The sequence below is a fragment of the Macrobrachium nipponense genome, chromosome 33 (genome assembly GCF_015104395.2).
Source record: "Macrobrachium nipponense isolate FS-2020 chromosome 33, ASM1510439v2, whole genome shotgun sequence".
Classification (NCBI taxonomy): Eukaryota; Metazoa; Arthropoda; class Malacostraca; order Decapoda; family Palaemonidae; genus Macrobrachium; species Macrobrachium nipponense.
In genome coordinates, this window is record NC_087219.1 from 33,572,796 (window position 1) to 33,589,113 (window position 16,318).

Below are 16,318 nucleotides of genomic sequence, written 5' to 3' on the forward strand. Positions count from 1 at the left end.
TCCTGATAAACAGAGACATGAATTGTTTAGGGTTGTCTCTTGGGTAGGCAGCTCTTAGCACCTGAGTGGGCTAATGCAGTAGCCGAGTTGTCAAAGGCTGACAAGGATGTTGACTGGTCTGGGTATTCCATGTCCGTAGATTTAACCTTCATCTTCAAGTGTTGGTACAACCCCCTTTCACCCCTATGAACTTTTGATAATAATAAGTGAGCTGCAACTGCAGAGTTTGGCTCAATATTTACTGGGCCTGGAGGACTGTGCAGTAATCAGGTTTCAGATAGAATCAGAGGCTATGCTTTACTAGAACTGTTTTAAGTGTACTATATGAAAATGGAATATTTTAGTGTACATTTTGTTTAACTTTTGTTTTTGCTCTATACTGCAATGTAATTTCATACTTCCTGTATCTCACAATTGTACGCAATTTATGATTAGCCTATATAACTTCATGTATATGTTACAGTACATGACTGATGACAGGTATGTAAAATATACATAGTCATCTGCTTCCTTGTAATTATTGTTATATTTGCTTTTTTCTTTGTTTCAGCTATGGATAGCTCTATAGAAATCCTAGAAGAGGTGCAAGTTACCGTTAATGACAGAAATAATGTCTCTGTTGAACTGGAAGTGCTTTATGATGGCCAGGGTGAGCAGGTTGTTCAGGTGAGTAGACAAGTGTGTTTTGTCATCTCTATTAGCTATGTGGAGGTATGGTTTAAGACGGAACTAAAGGAAATGTAAGTGATATTTTATAAACGTACTAAATAAATAGAAAATTATGAGTTAAAGAATTAACATGAGAAGAGGAACTAGGAGCAAATATGAAACAGAAGAGGTCAAAAAAGCACTTAAGTCATTGAGGAGCATTAGAATACTGTACACAAAAATATAATTAATCTCTTAAAGATATGCATGGTGTCAAAAGAATGAGGAGAGTGTTGAGGCTCTAATATTCAGAAGATAAGTAAATACACATTTGAATAGCATTATTGCTGCTAAGTACATAATTTTATTGTGAGAAAAACACAAGAAGTACCAAATATAAAGGAATAAGTGAGTCCACCTCCTATATGTAACTCTAGGAAAAGAATTGAAGTGGCACAGTACTAATATGAAGCATTGGATGGGTATTGCAAAGGCAGAAATGACTAGAATGCCTCATTAAGTGATTAACAATGCATCATTAGTGCACATTGTGCCTTTAAGATTTGGCACATATCTCATTATTATTTATCATCATGAGAAAATGGAATGGAGAAGAAGAGGGGATTAAAATTCAGTGTAAGAAAAACCTGAAAATGGTAGTTGGAAAGGATTCAGTGATGAAGTTCCAACCAGGAAAGTGGCCATGTCGAATTAGTGGTTTTTGTATATTTCTGTTTATATAATAGATAGTATCACAGTTGCCTAGGAGTGCAGAATTTAAGGGGAGTAATGGATTTGCAGTATTTGGTAAATTCTGCATAAGACCTAACTGTAAAAGTGAGAGGGGAAGGGAAAAAATCATGTAAAGGTAGACACAACAAAACAGGATCAGGTTCTGAGGTTAGATTGGTAGGGTAACATGGAGAGAAATTTCTTCGCTGCTGATTATATGTGTATCCCATTAATCAGTGTAGCAATCTGCGCAGCATCCCTGAGGATGCAATAATACCTCGGTGAGTTCTTACCACAAATATGTTCTGTCAGTTCCTGTAGATCATCCCAGTACAGTAGTATTCTTCCCCTGCTTTTTCTTCTTTGTTTTCTACTGTCTGTCTTTGTGTTCCCTCCTTGCCTTCAGTAGTCCACTTTGATGCTTCCTGATTAGTGTTCCTGCTCACCTGTAAATATGACCCATTTTCTTCCATTTAGAAAAATAAATATTGCAATACACTCCCTGAACACCTGAATTAGCCCTGGTCACTGACCAGCCCGAACTATATCCCCACATATTTACCCACTAAGTGGGTAATTTTAACTCAGTGTTACCAATGCTGCAGGTAAAATCTAGTCAAATGAATTACCTGTGTTACCGTTGGCAATGCTGCTGCAAATACCGGCCACCAGAGGCCTGTCTCCTCATTTGTTTCTTGTTCGCCATGCTGTGCGGATTAGTCCCACATCAGGCGAACTTTTGGTCATTTAGCCTGACCCCACTCAAAGAGTTTTCGTATTTTGGATACAGATTACGACCTTGGACTGTTATTAATGTTTTTCTCCCGATTTGACTTTGGATAGCTACTTTGTACTCGCTATGGATAAGTTAGAAAATAAACATTGTCACCGTCTGCAAACACCTCTGCTTCTGCTTCATCTACAGTTCGACGATCAAGCCTTCTACTGCCGGACATGGTGCTCATCGGCTCTGCACGCCCTGCAAGCGTAGGATGAGTACCCTCACACATGATCGACGTTCTCTTCGTTATTTCGTGTAGGAAGGTTTAGTGTAATACCAGTCAGAGATGTTTGTCTTGGTCAGGAGACAAGGAAACAGGGTTAGTTATTCAAGAAATTAGTGGACAGGTTATCATCTAGTATGTTTAGCCTATTTCTAGCCTGACGAATAATTTAACCAAAATAGAGATAGTGGTAGTAGTAGTATAGTTGATTCTAATCGTTCTTTTTCAGCCCCCCTGCCTGTTCCAGAACCAGCCCTAGCAGGTGCTGGGGGTAATGGAGAACCGCAAGCCTCCGAGTGGGTAGGTTCTGCCGGCCCCACCGACGCGGAGCAGGCAGTGTTGGCAGCAGATTTCCCCTTCCCTCAATGTGTAAGTTCTCAGGATGATGAAAATTTAAGTCAGATGCAGATGAGTAGGGATAATAGGCTACATAGTGTTCAGGAAGAGAAGTGCAGGCTTCTTCAGGTAGGTTTTCTATTATAGGTAGTAGTTTATAGAGGGACAGTTTGTCTTTAGAGCCTCTATGGGTTTTTCCTGCATCGAGTTCCTTGCATCAGAAGCTTTCTAGGCCATGGTTGGTCGTTCAGATCTGGTTTCAGGTCTGTCAGGTTCTGAACGGTTGAATACTGCTCCTTCGTCTTAAAGGTTCCTCTCCTCTACATATACGATATGGTAATTGTTAATATCAACTAATTCTCTGTTCAGTGCATATTGACTTACGATAATTCAGTATGTAGAGAAATTGAATAACAATTAACTACGGCTAGCCTAGTGTTCATGATGGTACGTATATTGTATGCATATACAGTAGCCTAGCCTAAAGTATTTGCTGTACATGCCGGCAGAGTAATTTTTTATAGTGGCTAATGCTGTAGGCTCAAGGCATTCTGACTTCGGATAATTCAGTACAGGTGTTATTGAACACGAAGGAGAATCCGATCTTAGGATAATTGAAATGTAATCAAACAGGAATGAAGATCAGATTCTGTCCGACTTCAGCATTATAAGTGTATTATATATATCATTTTAGCGTAGTATAAATACTAACTCAGTGGTCATTCTCGCTCTGGAATCAGCTGATGGCGAATACGAGTTTGCGTCGCCGTATCCAACTCATTCCTGTCCTCATTGGCTAGCATGACTTAAGTAACAACTCTTCATCACTTATGCCATGTTTTTCGTCTTGAGAGAGACGTGTTTTCAACTATGTTGACATTTAACGTAGTCAATAATGGTATCTTGTGCCATATAATCAGATATAAGGAATGTGTACATTTCATTGCTTTCCGAGAAATGCCCTCCGGTGACGGAAATTCCGTTTAACGGACAAATTGCCGTCAGTAATTACATTATGCTTATGTCAATTACAGTAACAAAAAATAATTACCAGTCGTATTATCAAATTACAGTGACAACTGAAATTAATATTAGGCCTAATAAAGAGTTACATTTAATTACCTTAAAATATGTAATTGATTACTTTTCAATTAAATTAGAGTTACACAAGCTTGTCGTCAAAACAGCACTGTTGTATGGAGGCGTGGCTTAGACAGACAATGATGCCAACTAGTCTATTTCCTATGCTCCAAATTCAACCATATCACTTGGTCTCCGCTTATGTTTTTGTTCCTAGGTAGCATAAATGAATATCTGGATACTTAACTTTTATGGAACGAAGGCATATTGTTCATCTTACTATGTAATTTAAGGCCAAAATTTTACCAATACGTCTCATTAGAAGCTAGTTATTCCCTCAGGTTAGATTGCATAAAATTTAGCGATTCCGTTCGTTTTCACTCTTTTTCATAGGTATCACGAGCCTTACTTTATTAATCTTTTGTCGGTGTGAAAACAACAGTAAATGAGCTCTTTTCATGCTATTATTTTCTTTTACCACGGCTGCTTTTGAATTCATACAAAAGCTTGGGACTTTTATCCAGGTTGCTGATGCACATAATATTGCCTTATCAGCTTCAGCTACATTTATAACATGAATACAGTAATTACTGTCGCACACGGATGAATACATAAACGGATGTTGCTATCGGATTCGATTACTGTCGCACGCGGATGAATACAATAAAGGGATTTTGACGTAAGGAAAAATCTATTTCTGGGCGATTGGCTCGTGTCGCCAGCGAAATATCCTTTAATCTATTATTTCTAGGGTAAATGTACTAACACATACCAGAGAATAAATAAAATAAAGAAAAAGGTCAGTATAACTGACTCGCTCACCCTCCAGGAGGGTGTCGGTATGAACACTAGGCGAGTGAGACCACTACCACGAGCCAAATGCCAATAGAAATCTCCCACTACAAAAACCCTCCAAGAGGGGAGCCGACCCACAGAGTGAGCAGCTCGTACTACTACTACTCCATCCCATGCTGCCGACTGCTGCGCCTCTGGTGGCCATCCTGAAGTTAGCAGACAATCTTGGGCGAAGGGATGGGTAGGGTGGGATTTCGCTGGCGACACGAGCCAATCGCCCAGAAATAGATTTTTCCTTTACGTCAAAATCCCTTTTTCTGGGCTCAGCTCGTGTCGCTGCGCGAAATCGTACCAGAGAAATAGCACAAGATTGTAAACAAAAGTAATAAATAAATCAGAATAGGTCTCAAATAAAAGATAAAATAAATATAAAGGGAATATAATTGCTAAAAAGATACATATACACAGTGATATAAAATTAGAAATATGCTTAAATTACGCTTAATTCTAATCATGTTTCTTAACATAAGGTAATTTACATATATACAGGTAAAATGGCTTACATGTATCAAAAGATATCTGTGTAAAGGCATGTATCAAAATATAATAGCAATTAATATAATCAGATAAACAAATTAATCAACAATGATAATATATAAAGGAATGTATATGACTTAATATACAAAACCCGTAACCATTATAATACGATGTATCCCCTAGCATAAAAATAAGGGGGTAACATCCATGAGATCAATGTTTATAATCATCTGAGTGTCCCTAGCAAAACAATAAGGGGCACCCACTACATCATCATAAAAGCAGCTAAGACACAAGGTGAATACAATGAACAAGGCAAGGAATAGAACGAACTGTTGGGTGAGGCAGGTAGAAAGGAGGACTGAATCTTCTACTACAGATTAGCTAGAGTCAGGGGAAACTATGTTACCCGCTGCTACTGCTGGAAATTTCAGAGCTTCCAAGGACTTAAGGTAGTGACGTTTGAACACTGTCGGCGATTTCCATCCGGTATACTTTTTCAACTCATCGAAGTTCATATGTTGGAAATAATTAATTGAGGTGGCTACTGCCCTGACATCATGTGCTTTCGGAAAAGAGTCAGGATTGGCTTGCTTAATAAAGTACAGGATTTGTTGCCTGATGCCTTTAATGGATAAAGTTCCACCTTTTTCCCTCTTAAAGAGGGACCCGATGAGGATGAGGAGGGTCCTGGACAGAAAGGCTCGTAAGGTTCGAAACTGGGCAAAGAGATACATCTTGTGGAAGGGGTAAGTACCTTCCAAGGCTCCCACCTCATCAAAGGATCTTCATTCTTTGCTAAAAAAAAGCTACGTTCCGGAGAAAGTAGGACTTCCCCTGTGGGAAGAATTGAATATGATCCGGATCTCTGGATAAAGCCGACAGTTCTGAAATTCTTGCTCCTGAAGCTAAGCTTAATAAAAATAGGGTTTTTCTTAAGAGCATTATAAACGAGCATGTGTCATTATCGGTTTCTGAAGCCAGTTTTAGAACATCGTTTAAGAACCATGAAACTGACGTAGGCCTTACAGAAGGTCTAAGTCTAGCACATGCCTTAGGAATAGACGAGAAGTAGGAATCCGTCAAGTCTATGTTGAATCCAAATTGAAATATCTTTTTCAAGGCTGACTTGTTTGTCGTAATTGTGCTAGCTGCTAAACCTTTTTCAAAAATAAGGATCTGAAAAAGGATATAGCTGAATTAACTGTCATGATTCTAATTATCTGATTCTCTCAGGAAGATTGCTAACTTTTTGACAGCAGCATCATACTGTCTCAAAGTGAATCCTTTTATCGGATTCCAAGAAGAGAATATTCTGAGGGTCAATATTCGCATCTCTTTTTGCCGCAAACTTCATGAAATCCATAAAGTTAGGGTTTTGAGAATCCCTGAGGAAGCGAACACAGTCTTCGTTTGTACTGACTGGGAGAGCCTGGGATTGGGGATCCGAAGAGGACGAAGGCCCAGTTCCAGAATTAGGGGATACCAGTTGCTCTTTTCGGCCAGTCTGGGCTACTAGAGCCACTTGACCCTTGAATGTCCTGAGTTTGTTTAATACTTTCATGAGAAGATTCACTGGAGGGAAGACATAAATCTTCTTCCAGTTGTTCCAGTCTAGAGCCAGGGCGTCCGTGGCATAGGCCAGAGGGTACCAGGTTGGGGGCTACATAACACGGTAGTTTGTGGTTCGCTTGAGATGCGAAGAGATCCACCTGTAGCCCTGGAACTCTTTGAAGGATCCATTGGAACGAACTGTTTGTCCAGTGACCATTCCGACTCTAGGGGCACTGATCGGGATAGAGCGTCTGCTATGACGTTTCTCACTCAGCTATGTGAGTGGAGGAAAGATGCCAACTGAACTTGTCTGCCAGGGAGAAGATGGCTACCATGACATGATTTAGATGACGTGACTTGGAGCCTCCTCTGTTTATACAATGTACTACCACTGCGCTGTCCAGGACTAGCTTTATGTGGGAGTACTTTGGTGGGCGCAACCTTTTTAGAGTCAAGAACACTGCCATTGCCTCCAGTACGTTTATATGGAACTGACGGAACTGAGGTGACCAAGTCCCTTGAAACCTTTTTGACCTGGGAAATACCCTCCCCAACCGCTTAAGGACGCGTCTGTGTGGATGGTGATCCCTGGTGGAGGGAAACTGAAGGGGTACTGACACTGACAAATTCTTGGACTTTCGCCCACGGCCGAAGTCGATTCTTTAGAATCAGAGGGACTGAGGATAGTTTGTCCCTGGACCTGACATTTGCTCGTGAGTGCCAGATTCTGGTTAGGTCTTTCAGTTTGGCTTTCATTGAAGACGTTCGTCACTGATGCAAACTGGAGAGAACCAGGATCCTTTCCTGAGCGCTCCTTGACGCCAGTTGTGACTTAGAAATTGCTTGACTGACTTCGCTATTTCTTTCTTTGGTTGATGGGATCGACAGAGTGTGGGAGGAGGGAAGATTCCATTGAATGCCCAGCCACTGAAAGTTTGACTCTGGAGTGAGGTCTTGATTGGTCCTGTTTATCTTGAAGCCTAGATATTCCAGGAACTGAATCACTTTCAGTGTAGCTCTGTTGCATTCCTCGACTGTTGAAGCCCAGATCAACCAATCGTCGAGATACGCTACTACCATAATCCCTTGTGACCTGAGTTGTTGCACTACCACTTCCGCCAGCTTCGTGAACACCCTGGGTGCCACGTTGAGTCCGAAGGGAACTACCTTGAAGGAGAATGTCTGGTCTCCTATCTTGAAACCCAGATACGGACGGAAGTGTCTTGCAATAGGGATATGATAGTAGGCGTCTGTAAGATCGATAGAGGTGGTGACGGCCCCACGGGGAAGTAAGTCCGCACCTGCGAGATCGTGAGCATCTTGAACTTGTCGCAGCGGATGGCTAAGTTTAAGCGGGACAAGTCTAAGATTACCCTTCTTTTTTGTGAGCCTTTCTTTGGCACGCTGAAACAAGCGACCTTGAAATTTTAATCTCTTGACTCTCGCTATAGCTCCTTTCTGAAGGAGGTCCTCCGCGTACTCTGTCAATTCTTTGGAAGGAAGTTGACGGAAAGGTCTGGATGGAGGTGGGTTCGTCAACCAGCTCCAACCCAGACCTTTTGACACTATGCTCTGAGCCATTCGCTGAAGTTCCACCGGTGGCGAAAGTGAAACAGCCTCCCTCCTACCTGAAGTTCTTCATTGATTCTGGTAACCGCCTCGGCCTCCTCTGAAGTGCTTTCCCCTATTGAAGGGGGCCTCCCGATCCTCTCCCACGAAAGGAACGCTTACTCTGCCTCCCTTACCCGAGCGGTCATACTTCTGAAGCTTGACTCTCGAAGGCTTGATTGTAAGCTGGAGAAGATGGCATAAGAGGTGGAGGCTGAGGCTGAGGGATATCACATAAATTGGCTGTGATTGAGCTTTAGAAGTGGAAGTTGGGCTGGCCTGCACTAAGGGCACGCTGGAACTTGCTGAGGAAAAGCGTGCTTTGCTTTTTTCTGGTAAGGTTGAAACGCCTGGGTTTCCTCTGCCCCTTACCTTTAGCTGTTAGGTCTTGCCTCCTCTTAGCCGTAAGGCCCAACGGTCCTTAAGGCTCTGGTTCAGCCTCGTAGCCTCTGCTCCTGGACTTCCTTTACCATGGCTTCTGGGAAGAGATCTGCTCCCCAGATGTTAGACGAGAGTAACCTATTCGGCTCATGCCGAATGGTTGCCTCTTGTAGACATGCTTCCTACAATTCGTTCTAGCAGTGGCAAACTCAACATATCTGACTGTACCGTTTGAGTCAGGGATTTGGTCATGAGCTTAAAGAGCGGTTCTGATCCATAGGCTATGGTTGCTACCTCTGTCATAGCCATAGAGTTAATTGATCTGGCTAGTCGCGATTTCGCGTCAATTCAACCTGAATAAGGCTATCTGGGAGCCTGGTAGCTTTTCACCAAACTGCTCCATAGCACAGTCGGTTTGAGTTTGCCAGCTGAGAAGGTGTGCGGCAAGTCTTCCCACAATTCTCCGGCTGAGGGGAGTAACGGAGATGTGGGATCTGCTTCCTTCAACTGAGGTATGGGTTCCCCTTCTGGGCCGCTGGGATGGTAGACCTCGCGATCTTGGTCAGGAACGGGAGCGGGGTACTCTCATCCATTGTGAAAATGGTAAAGGGACTCTTAAAAGGTTGTATCTTGGTATTAGAACAATCCATGTCCTCTAAACACCTGAGCCATTCTCTCTGAGCCTGGTTCTCGTGAATAGAGGACTGTCTCCTTTGGTACCCTATCATCCCGAACCATGGCTGAAGGTGTGAGCCTTGCGTAGCCCTATGAACGGAGGCTGAGGTCTTCCGGGTAGAACTCGAAGTCCTCAATCCTTCGAGTTCCAAATTCCGGTATAGAGATGAGACCGTCCTGGAAGGGGGCGTATGACGCTACTCTCCATGGGTTGTTCATAGAGAACGGAGGTAGCGAGTCATACGGAGGAAGCTGCAGTTCCACTTGTATTGGAAAGTGGAGGAGAGGCTAGAGGAGCTTCTCTCCAGTCCCCGGCTATAATGGAGTCTTGGGAAGTAATCCTATCCGACAATCGAGAGATCATTTGTTCCATGCTACTCTTTAGGGACCCAACTAGGTCGCCCACCTGTTGCAACAGGCCAGCATTGGAGTCCAAAAGCAGCCGAGCTGCTGCGGAGGTGGAGGGTGGCTCTGAATCGGAACCAAGGGTAGCGGAACTGGTGACTCTGCCGAGTGCGAGATCTCTCTCTGGAGGATTTACTCCTCGAGGACTTAGAGCCGGAGCTAGAAGCTTTAGACCTGTCTGCTCCGGGAATTCCCAGCCGGAGACTTACGCGAGGAGGATGAAGCGAGGTCGTCTTCTTAGACGACGACGACGTCAATTAGTCAAGGATTTCACTGCTTGACCCTTGACCTTAGTCTACCGAAGCGTCAGGAGGAGTATACAATTCATCACCCGTAAGCCTTGGAAGGATGGAGAGGTTGCAGGAGTAGAAGAAACAGTTACGCCCAAGGGTGACCCTTGGGTGTCCACCTTACCTACCTACCTCGACCAACAGGTCGTCTACACCTACCATAGGTTCTACATTAATATCTAGAGTAGCGACGTCCGTGGAGATATCCTGGTCTTGGTCAGTTAATGAGGCCGCCAGCTGTTGTTGGATGAAGGCGATAGTCGGGGCCGCCTCTACTGGGTCGACGTATCCTGTCGCCTTGCCTCCGGGGAAGATTAATACCGCCAACCCCCGTTTCTCTAGGATGTAGGCATACCCTTGGCGGCGTTCTTCCCAAAACCGCCGACCCAGGCCCGCAGGGTAAGCCAGTGCGGTATCCCTCACTGCCGGCGCCTGGAAGAAAGAGGGCGTAGATTAGATTTAAGCATCACTTAAAACTAAACTTAAGTATACTTAAACTAGATGCCTTAGTTAAATGAATGATGAAAACTTAAGCACTAAAATAGAAGCGGAGCAGCTACTGGAGATGGAATACTTACCCCGTCCAAAGCTGGCTCACCAGATCGTAACATATGGTACACATCTCATGGTACCAGACCTGGATGTCCCCGTGCGGAGTCGCGCATGGAGCATGGGACCGGCAAACTTCGTGTCCACATGGGGTCCTGAAGTGTGGCGGCGCATCCCGGATGCTCACAGTTGTGGCTGTAAGTGGGAAGACACATGAGTATTCTTAAAGAATATCACTTACAGACTAAAGGACAGAAGAACTCCGTTGCATTCGGAGCTCGGAAAAATAAAAAATTTGGGCATAACCCTCCCTGCATTGCCTGAATAGGCTATAATCCCGGAGAGATCCGGTAAGACATGAAAGGGAGGGGGGGATGGTTTAAGGTACTTAAGATAAACTTATAGTTAATCTAAAAACACTTAAACCGTAAAACACAAAACGAACCGGACCAAGTCCAGTGCGTAGCGTAGCGGAGTGTAGTAACTCAGCAATACGGTAGGTTAGCAGGGACCCACTGTATGTTCCGGTCCACTCTACAGGATGGACTAACATCTTTCCACTGGATACCAGGACTCCGGTCAGGAAAGGAGCCCTAGTAAGGTGGGAAAGGGCGAGAAGACATACAGGCTCGAGCTAGCACGGAGCGACAAGGTAGCAACGGAGGGGGGGAAAGGCCAGTACCCCCCACTACGTACCACCCGGCCGGACCGAGAAGCCGGAGAGGTCGAGTCCAGTCTGGGTCTGTCCCGACTCCCTAGCCCCTCCGCCTGGGGGGAGAGAGGGAGGCAGGCTCGGGTATGTGGAGCGAGCATGGGCAGACCGACCCACCCTCGCCCGACTCTATGGAAGAGCGGGAGGGGGGGAAGGGAGACTGGGCGAGGGCGTCTGGGCTGTCTCGTGATCACGTAGTGACCACGAGGCGGTAAGAACAAAATAAGACAACTAAGCCTAGGAACAAACCAACTGATCAGAGAGATGCTATCGGGAAGCAACTGAAACTGAAAAGCGGTAGCATATAGGCCCACTGGGCCAAAACCAACTGATCAGAGAGATGCTATAGGGAAGCAACCGAACTGATGAGCGGTAGTATAGGCTCAATGAGCCAGGACCTAGGCTAAGCCAGACGCCTAACTAACCTAACTATAACAAAATACATAGTATAAATAAATAAAAATGAAAGAAAGAAAGCAATAAAGCAGGAGAAAAAATCCAGGAGTGTACGACTAACCCGAAGGCAAGTCTACACTCAAAGCTAGTCAGAGGCCGATACAAGAGCCGGGACTAGGGTCTGGATAGAAGAAGCCTACAAAGTAAGGCAAAAGACATGCATGCATGACAAAACCTGAGGTAGACAGTACCCTAAGTTAAAGCGGATAATTAATTTCAATAAGAGCTGTACGGAGATAAGGGGATGTTCTAGGTATGGGAGACCAAGAACGAACCCACCACGAGGCAGAAAACCATGCTGCCCATGCTTCCGACCCAGAGATCGTATTTATACCTAAAAAACGGCAAATACTGTCTCAGGGCCGGAAAAAACCAACTACCATAAATACTGAGTACTTAACTTAGCTGCTGCGATAGCTGCACGCTCCATTATAGATAAATCCAACGAAAGGGCACAAAAAAACACAGAGAGAAAAATATCACGTGTGACTCATGTGCGCTAACTGAAAAGGATAGCCACCAGAGGCGCAGCAGTCGGCAGCATGGGATGGAGTAGTAGTAGTACGAGCTGCTCACTCTGTGGGTCGGCTCCCCTCTTGGAGGGTTTTTGTAGTGGGGAGATTTCTATTGGCATTTGGCTCTTGGTAGTGGTCTCACTCGCCTAGTGTTCATACCGACACCCTCCTGGAGGGTGAGCGAGTCAGTTATACTGACCTTTTTCTTTATTTTATTTATTCTCTGGTATGTGTTAGTACATTTACCCTAGAAATAATAGATTAAAGGATATTTCGCGCAGCGACACGAGCTGAGCCCAGAAAAGAGATGTTGCTATCGGATTCGATCGTATTAGCAACAAAGTTCTCGTTCTGTTGTTCATAGTTGTACGCAGTTATACGGGTATATATTCTGTTAAAACTTAGTCTTTACACAATCTTCTTTACCTGGTCATTCTTCAGATTTTGCTTCAGAGTCTTCTCGCTCATCCTGTTTTCTTTACCAATAACACAGCAGAGAAAGAGTTTTCATTGTTTCATCCTGAAATTTGGGGATTTCAACCTCTCTCTCTCATTTCCCCTTCTCTCCTCTTCTCTCTTCTCTCTAACCTCTCCTCTCTCTCTCTCTCTCTCTCTCTCTCACTTCAGGGTTAAAGGAAGTAATTCTGGAAGGGCTGCCTTCTTAGCACCTTCCACTGGTCCTGTAGTTCTCAGGCTGCTGGTGTTTATGCTTTAAGGCGGTATCCGCAACTTCGTATTTTCATCCTTATTTGTTTTGAGACGTAATGTGTCCTCCATAGTTCTTGCGGAGGCTACGGCAGTTGGAGATTCATCTGCGCCATCGTTGACTGTATCGATACCCGTTGTGTCATCAGCCACTCCTTTCATAGGGTAGTTAGCAATGTTCCTTCTTTGTTCCCATTTATATACCTCAGGTGTGTGAGACGTAACATGCTTACCACGGTAATTGCTGGGGGGCTACGGCCGTTGGCAGTTCGTCTGCACCATAGTTAGCACTTTTTGTGCCCTCTGCCCCCTTCTTTGTTTAGCTGGTAATTTCCTTCTGCGGCTCCCATTGGTTCCACAGTTCGTAACCTGTCACTAAAGCACTATGTACTGCACAGTTGGTTCTCCACCTGCACAATGTCGGCGCTAGGTGCTCTGGTGGTTACTCATAGTTACTTCTCTCTCTCCTGCTTACTGCTTATTTCTCAACTTTTCCTGCTGCTTTTCTGTTCCACCTTAAGGGGTTTCAATGTGGGTTCGACCTTGATTCCATGTCTACTGGAAGTACTTCCTTCCCTCACTTGCTCCGGACTCCTCCAGTCCAGGTTTAGTATGTATTGGTAACGGGCGTTAGTTGGATCACGTTTTGCGACCTCTTCGCTCTTAGGGGGTGTTGCTTGCCTATTGTAGTCAGCCAGGTCTCGTGTCATAGTCACTGGCGAGTGCGGAGTTTCGCAGTCAAGTGAGACTGGTTCAAGGTTAGGTCATCGTCTTGGTTGGTACACGTTTGGCGCAACAGTGTGGGAGTGACTCGCAGGGGTGGGCGTTCATCGCCAAGGTATATTTGGCTCAGGTGTAACGTTATCATTACTGGGTAGTGAGGGTATGAGCAGTCGAGTGAGACCAGCTCTTACAGATTTTGCAGAACTGGTGACGGTTGGTCTTGTGAGGGGGTGGACAGCGGTCGTACAGGGGTTACATCATCATGTCTTGGGGGAGTGCGGAATTGTGAATTCGAGTACGACTTGCTCAGGAGTTTAACATCTTGTTGGTATATCGTTGCACAATCTGATCGGTTGGCTCAGATATGATGGGATCTTGTATGTCGTTTGGTATCAAGCAGCCAGGCGTAGTAAGTTCCGGGTTCTTGTGTGCTGCTCTTGTGGGGGTTCAGCCATTCTCCTTTTTTCCTGTTCCGGTCTGGCCAGACAGGTCTGACCTCTAGAGGATAGATACCTTTGAAGAGAGAATCGTTTGCTAGTTGTGGGTTTTTGTTTCTCTGGCGAAGGAAGCGAGTATAAACAGATGGTGGACTTTGTCCATTCTCTCTTTCTGCATTCCAGGCTCCGGAGGAATCTCACAGTTAATTCAAGTAATGTTTGATACTTTGTATTCAACTAAACCAGTAGTCTCTCAAACATCAAGTAGGCTGATCTGGTTTCAGCGAGTTGGGCAGTTTTTGGGGAAGACGACTTAGGTTAGCGTCACTTTCTGTATGAGGTAGCAGGCACTCTTCTGCCGGAGTCCGAGTTCCGGTTTACGAGTCAGTTGAGGTTTTTCTCTATTGGGTTCCTTCATTGATTCGTGTGGTATGGGCTACGGATCATGAGGCTTGTATTTGGAAGACACCTTTCACAGCCAGTGGGAGGCCTTGTCCCACTGGTGGATGTGGTGAAAGTTGATGGGTGTTCCTCAGAGCCTGGACTGTTTGACAACCTCTTCACTTTGGTTTCAAGGTTGTTTGCATACCAGACTAACGTTTTGGATGGTTGTACTATGTTCTGGGCAAGGAGAGGAGGGACTTCTTGTTAAATCATTTGCCTCAGCGCCATCCGGACATTCATTAGAAGGGGTTCTTAGTCAATCCAAGGGCGCAAAGTATTGCGGTGGGCTACCCTTTGGCTTCCAGGGGAATGTTTCGGTGATGGCGATCGTATAGGTGGTTATTTGGGAGTCGGTGTGGTTTTTCACAGTGCTCTACCTTAGGGAATTTCAGTTTCTTCAGAGAGGTTACTCACGGGTCCTATCATTGTGGTAACTCAGTTCTATAGTTGGGTTGGTAGAGTTAGGGTGTTAGAAGGTTAGGGAGGCAGTGATAGTCTAAATGAACTCGAGGGTGTTAGACGTTTAGGGAGGCAGTGATAGTAATCTAAATGAACTCTAGTGTTTCTGTTGGTCAAGCTTAGATTAAGTGTTTTGTTCCTTTAGGCCCTTGAGGTTATGTAGTTCCCAATGGTCATGTTGGAATAACTACAACTTCTTCAGCACAAGTCATCTACATCAGTGAGCAGTAGAGAACTGAAGGTCCTGCACACTCAACTTCTCCTCCATACATGAGAGGCTAGATAGCCACATGGGAGGTTCACCATTTCCCCTCCATACATGAGAGGTATAGAATACCACATGGGAAGTTCTTCAGACTCAGGCGGTACCTTGGACTCGACACTGACGGTACGGTACTTCCTCTGCAAGCACCTTCACCTACGGAGCTGGATGACCAAGTGAGGAGATTAGTTTTTACATCCATGAATAAGAAGTATAGCTTATCACATGGGAGGTACCTCTGACTCAGACGGTACCTTAGACTCAACACTAATGTTGAAGTACTTTCTTTGCAAACATCCTCAGCTCTGAGTTAGATAACTAGGTGAGGATACATGCTTTTATACATGGTAGGTTGTTTATGAGTTACCTGCGTTTGTTCCGTGGACAGGTTGGGCTGAATTAGATTGATCCCACCTCCGAGTAAATGTTGTTAATCGGGCTAATTCAGGTGTTCAGGGAGTGTATTGCAATATGAAGTTTTCATAATAAAACTAATATTGTAATACTTACCTGAACACCTGAATGATTCCCACCCTCCTCCCCACTTCAAAAATTATGGTGAATGATTCAACTGAGGAGACAGGCCTCTGGTGGCCGGTATTTGCAGCAGTGTTGCCAACAGTAACACAGGTAACTCATTTGATTACATTTTACCTGCAGCGTTGGTAACACTGACAGTTAAAATTACCCACTTAGTGGGTAAATATGTGGGGATATAGTTCGGGCTGGTCAGTGAACAGGGCTAATTCAGGTGTCCAGGTAAGTAATACAATATTAGTTTTATCATAAAAACTTCATATTGCTGAGACAGATAGTTTGGGGCAAGTAAGTAGAAGTGAGGAGAGTTAGTAGGTATGGATGTGACTGAACACTGACCAGTGGGAAGACAAGATAATAGGAAATTGCCATTTATGTGGACTTGAACTGGATATGAATCCAGGCAGAAGTGCATGGGTGATTATTTTAAAATGTATTTGTTCCGACACGTAATACAAACCCTCGGTCCTTTAA

General features: G+C 44.4%; 1 protein-coding gene across 1 annotated transcript in view; it reads left to right on the forward strand.

Annotated features, from left to right (window-relative positions):
• The first annotated feature begins 547 nt into the window (after positions 1–547).
• Positions 548–16,318, forward strand: part of LOC135203078 (S1 RNA-binding domain-containing protein 1-like) — a 139,846-nt gene continuing 124,075 nt past the window's right edge. The window contains 1 exon segment of the mRNA XM_064232690.1: positions 548–666. Coding sequence (XP_064088760.1) covers positions 553–666 — 114 coding nt within the window. The 5' untranslated portion in view covers positions 548–552.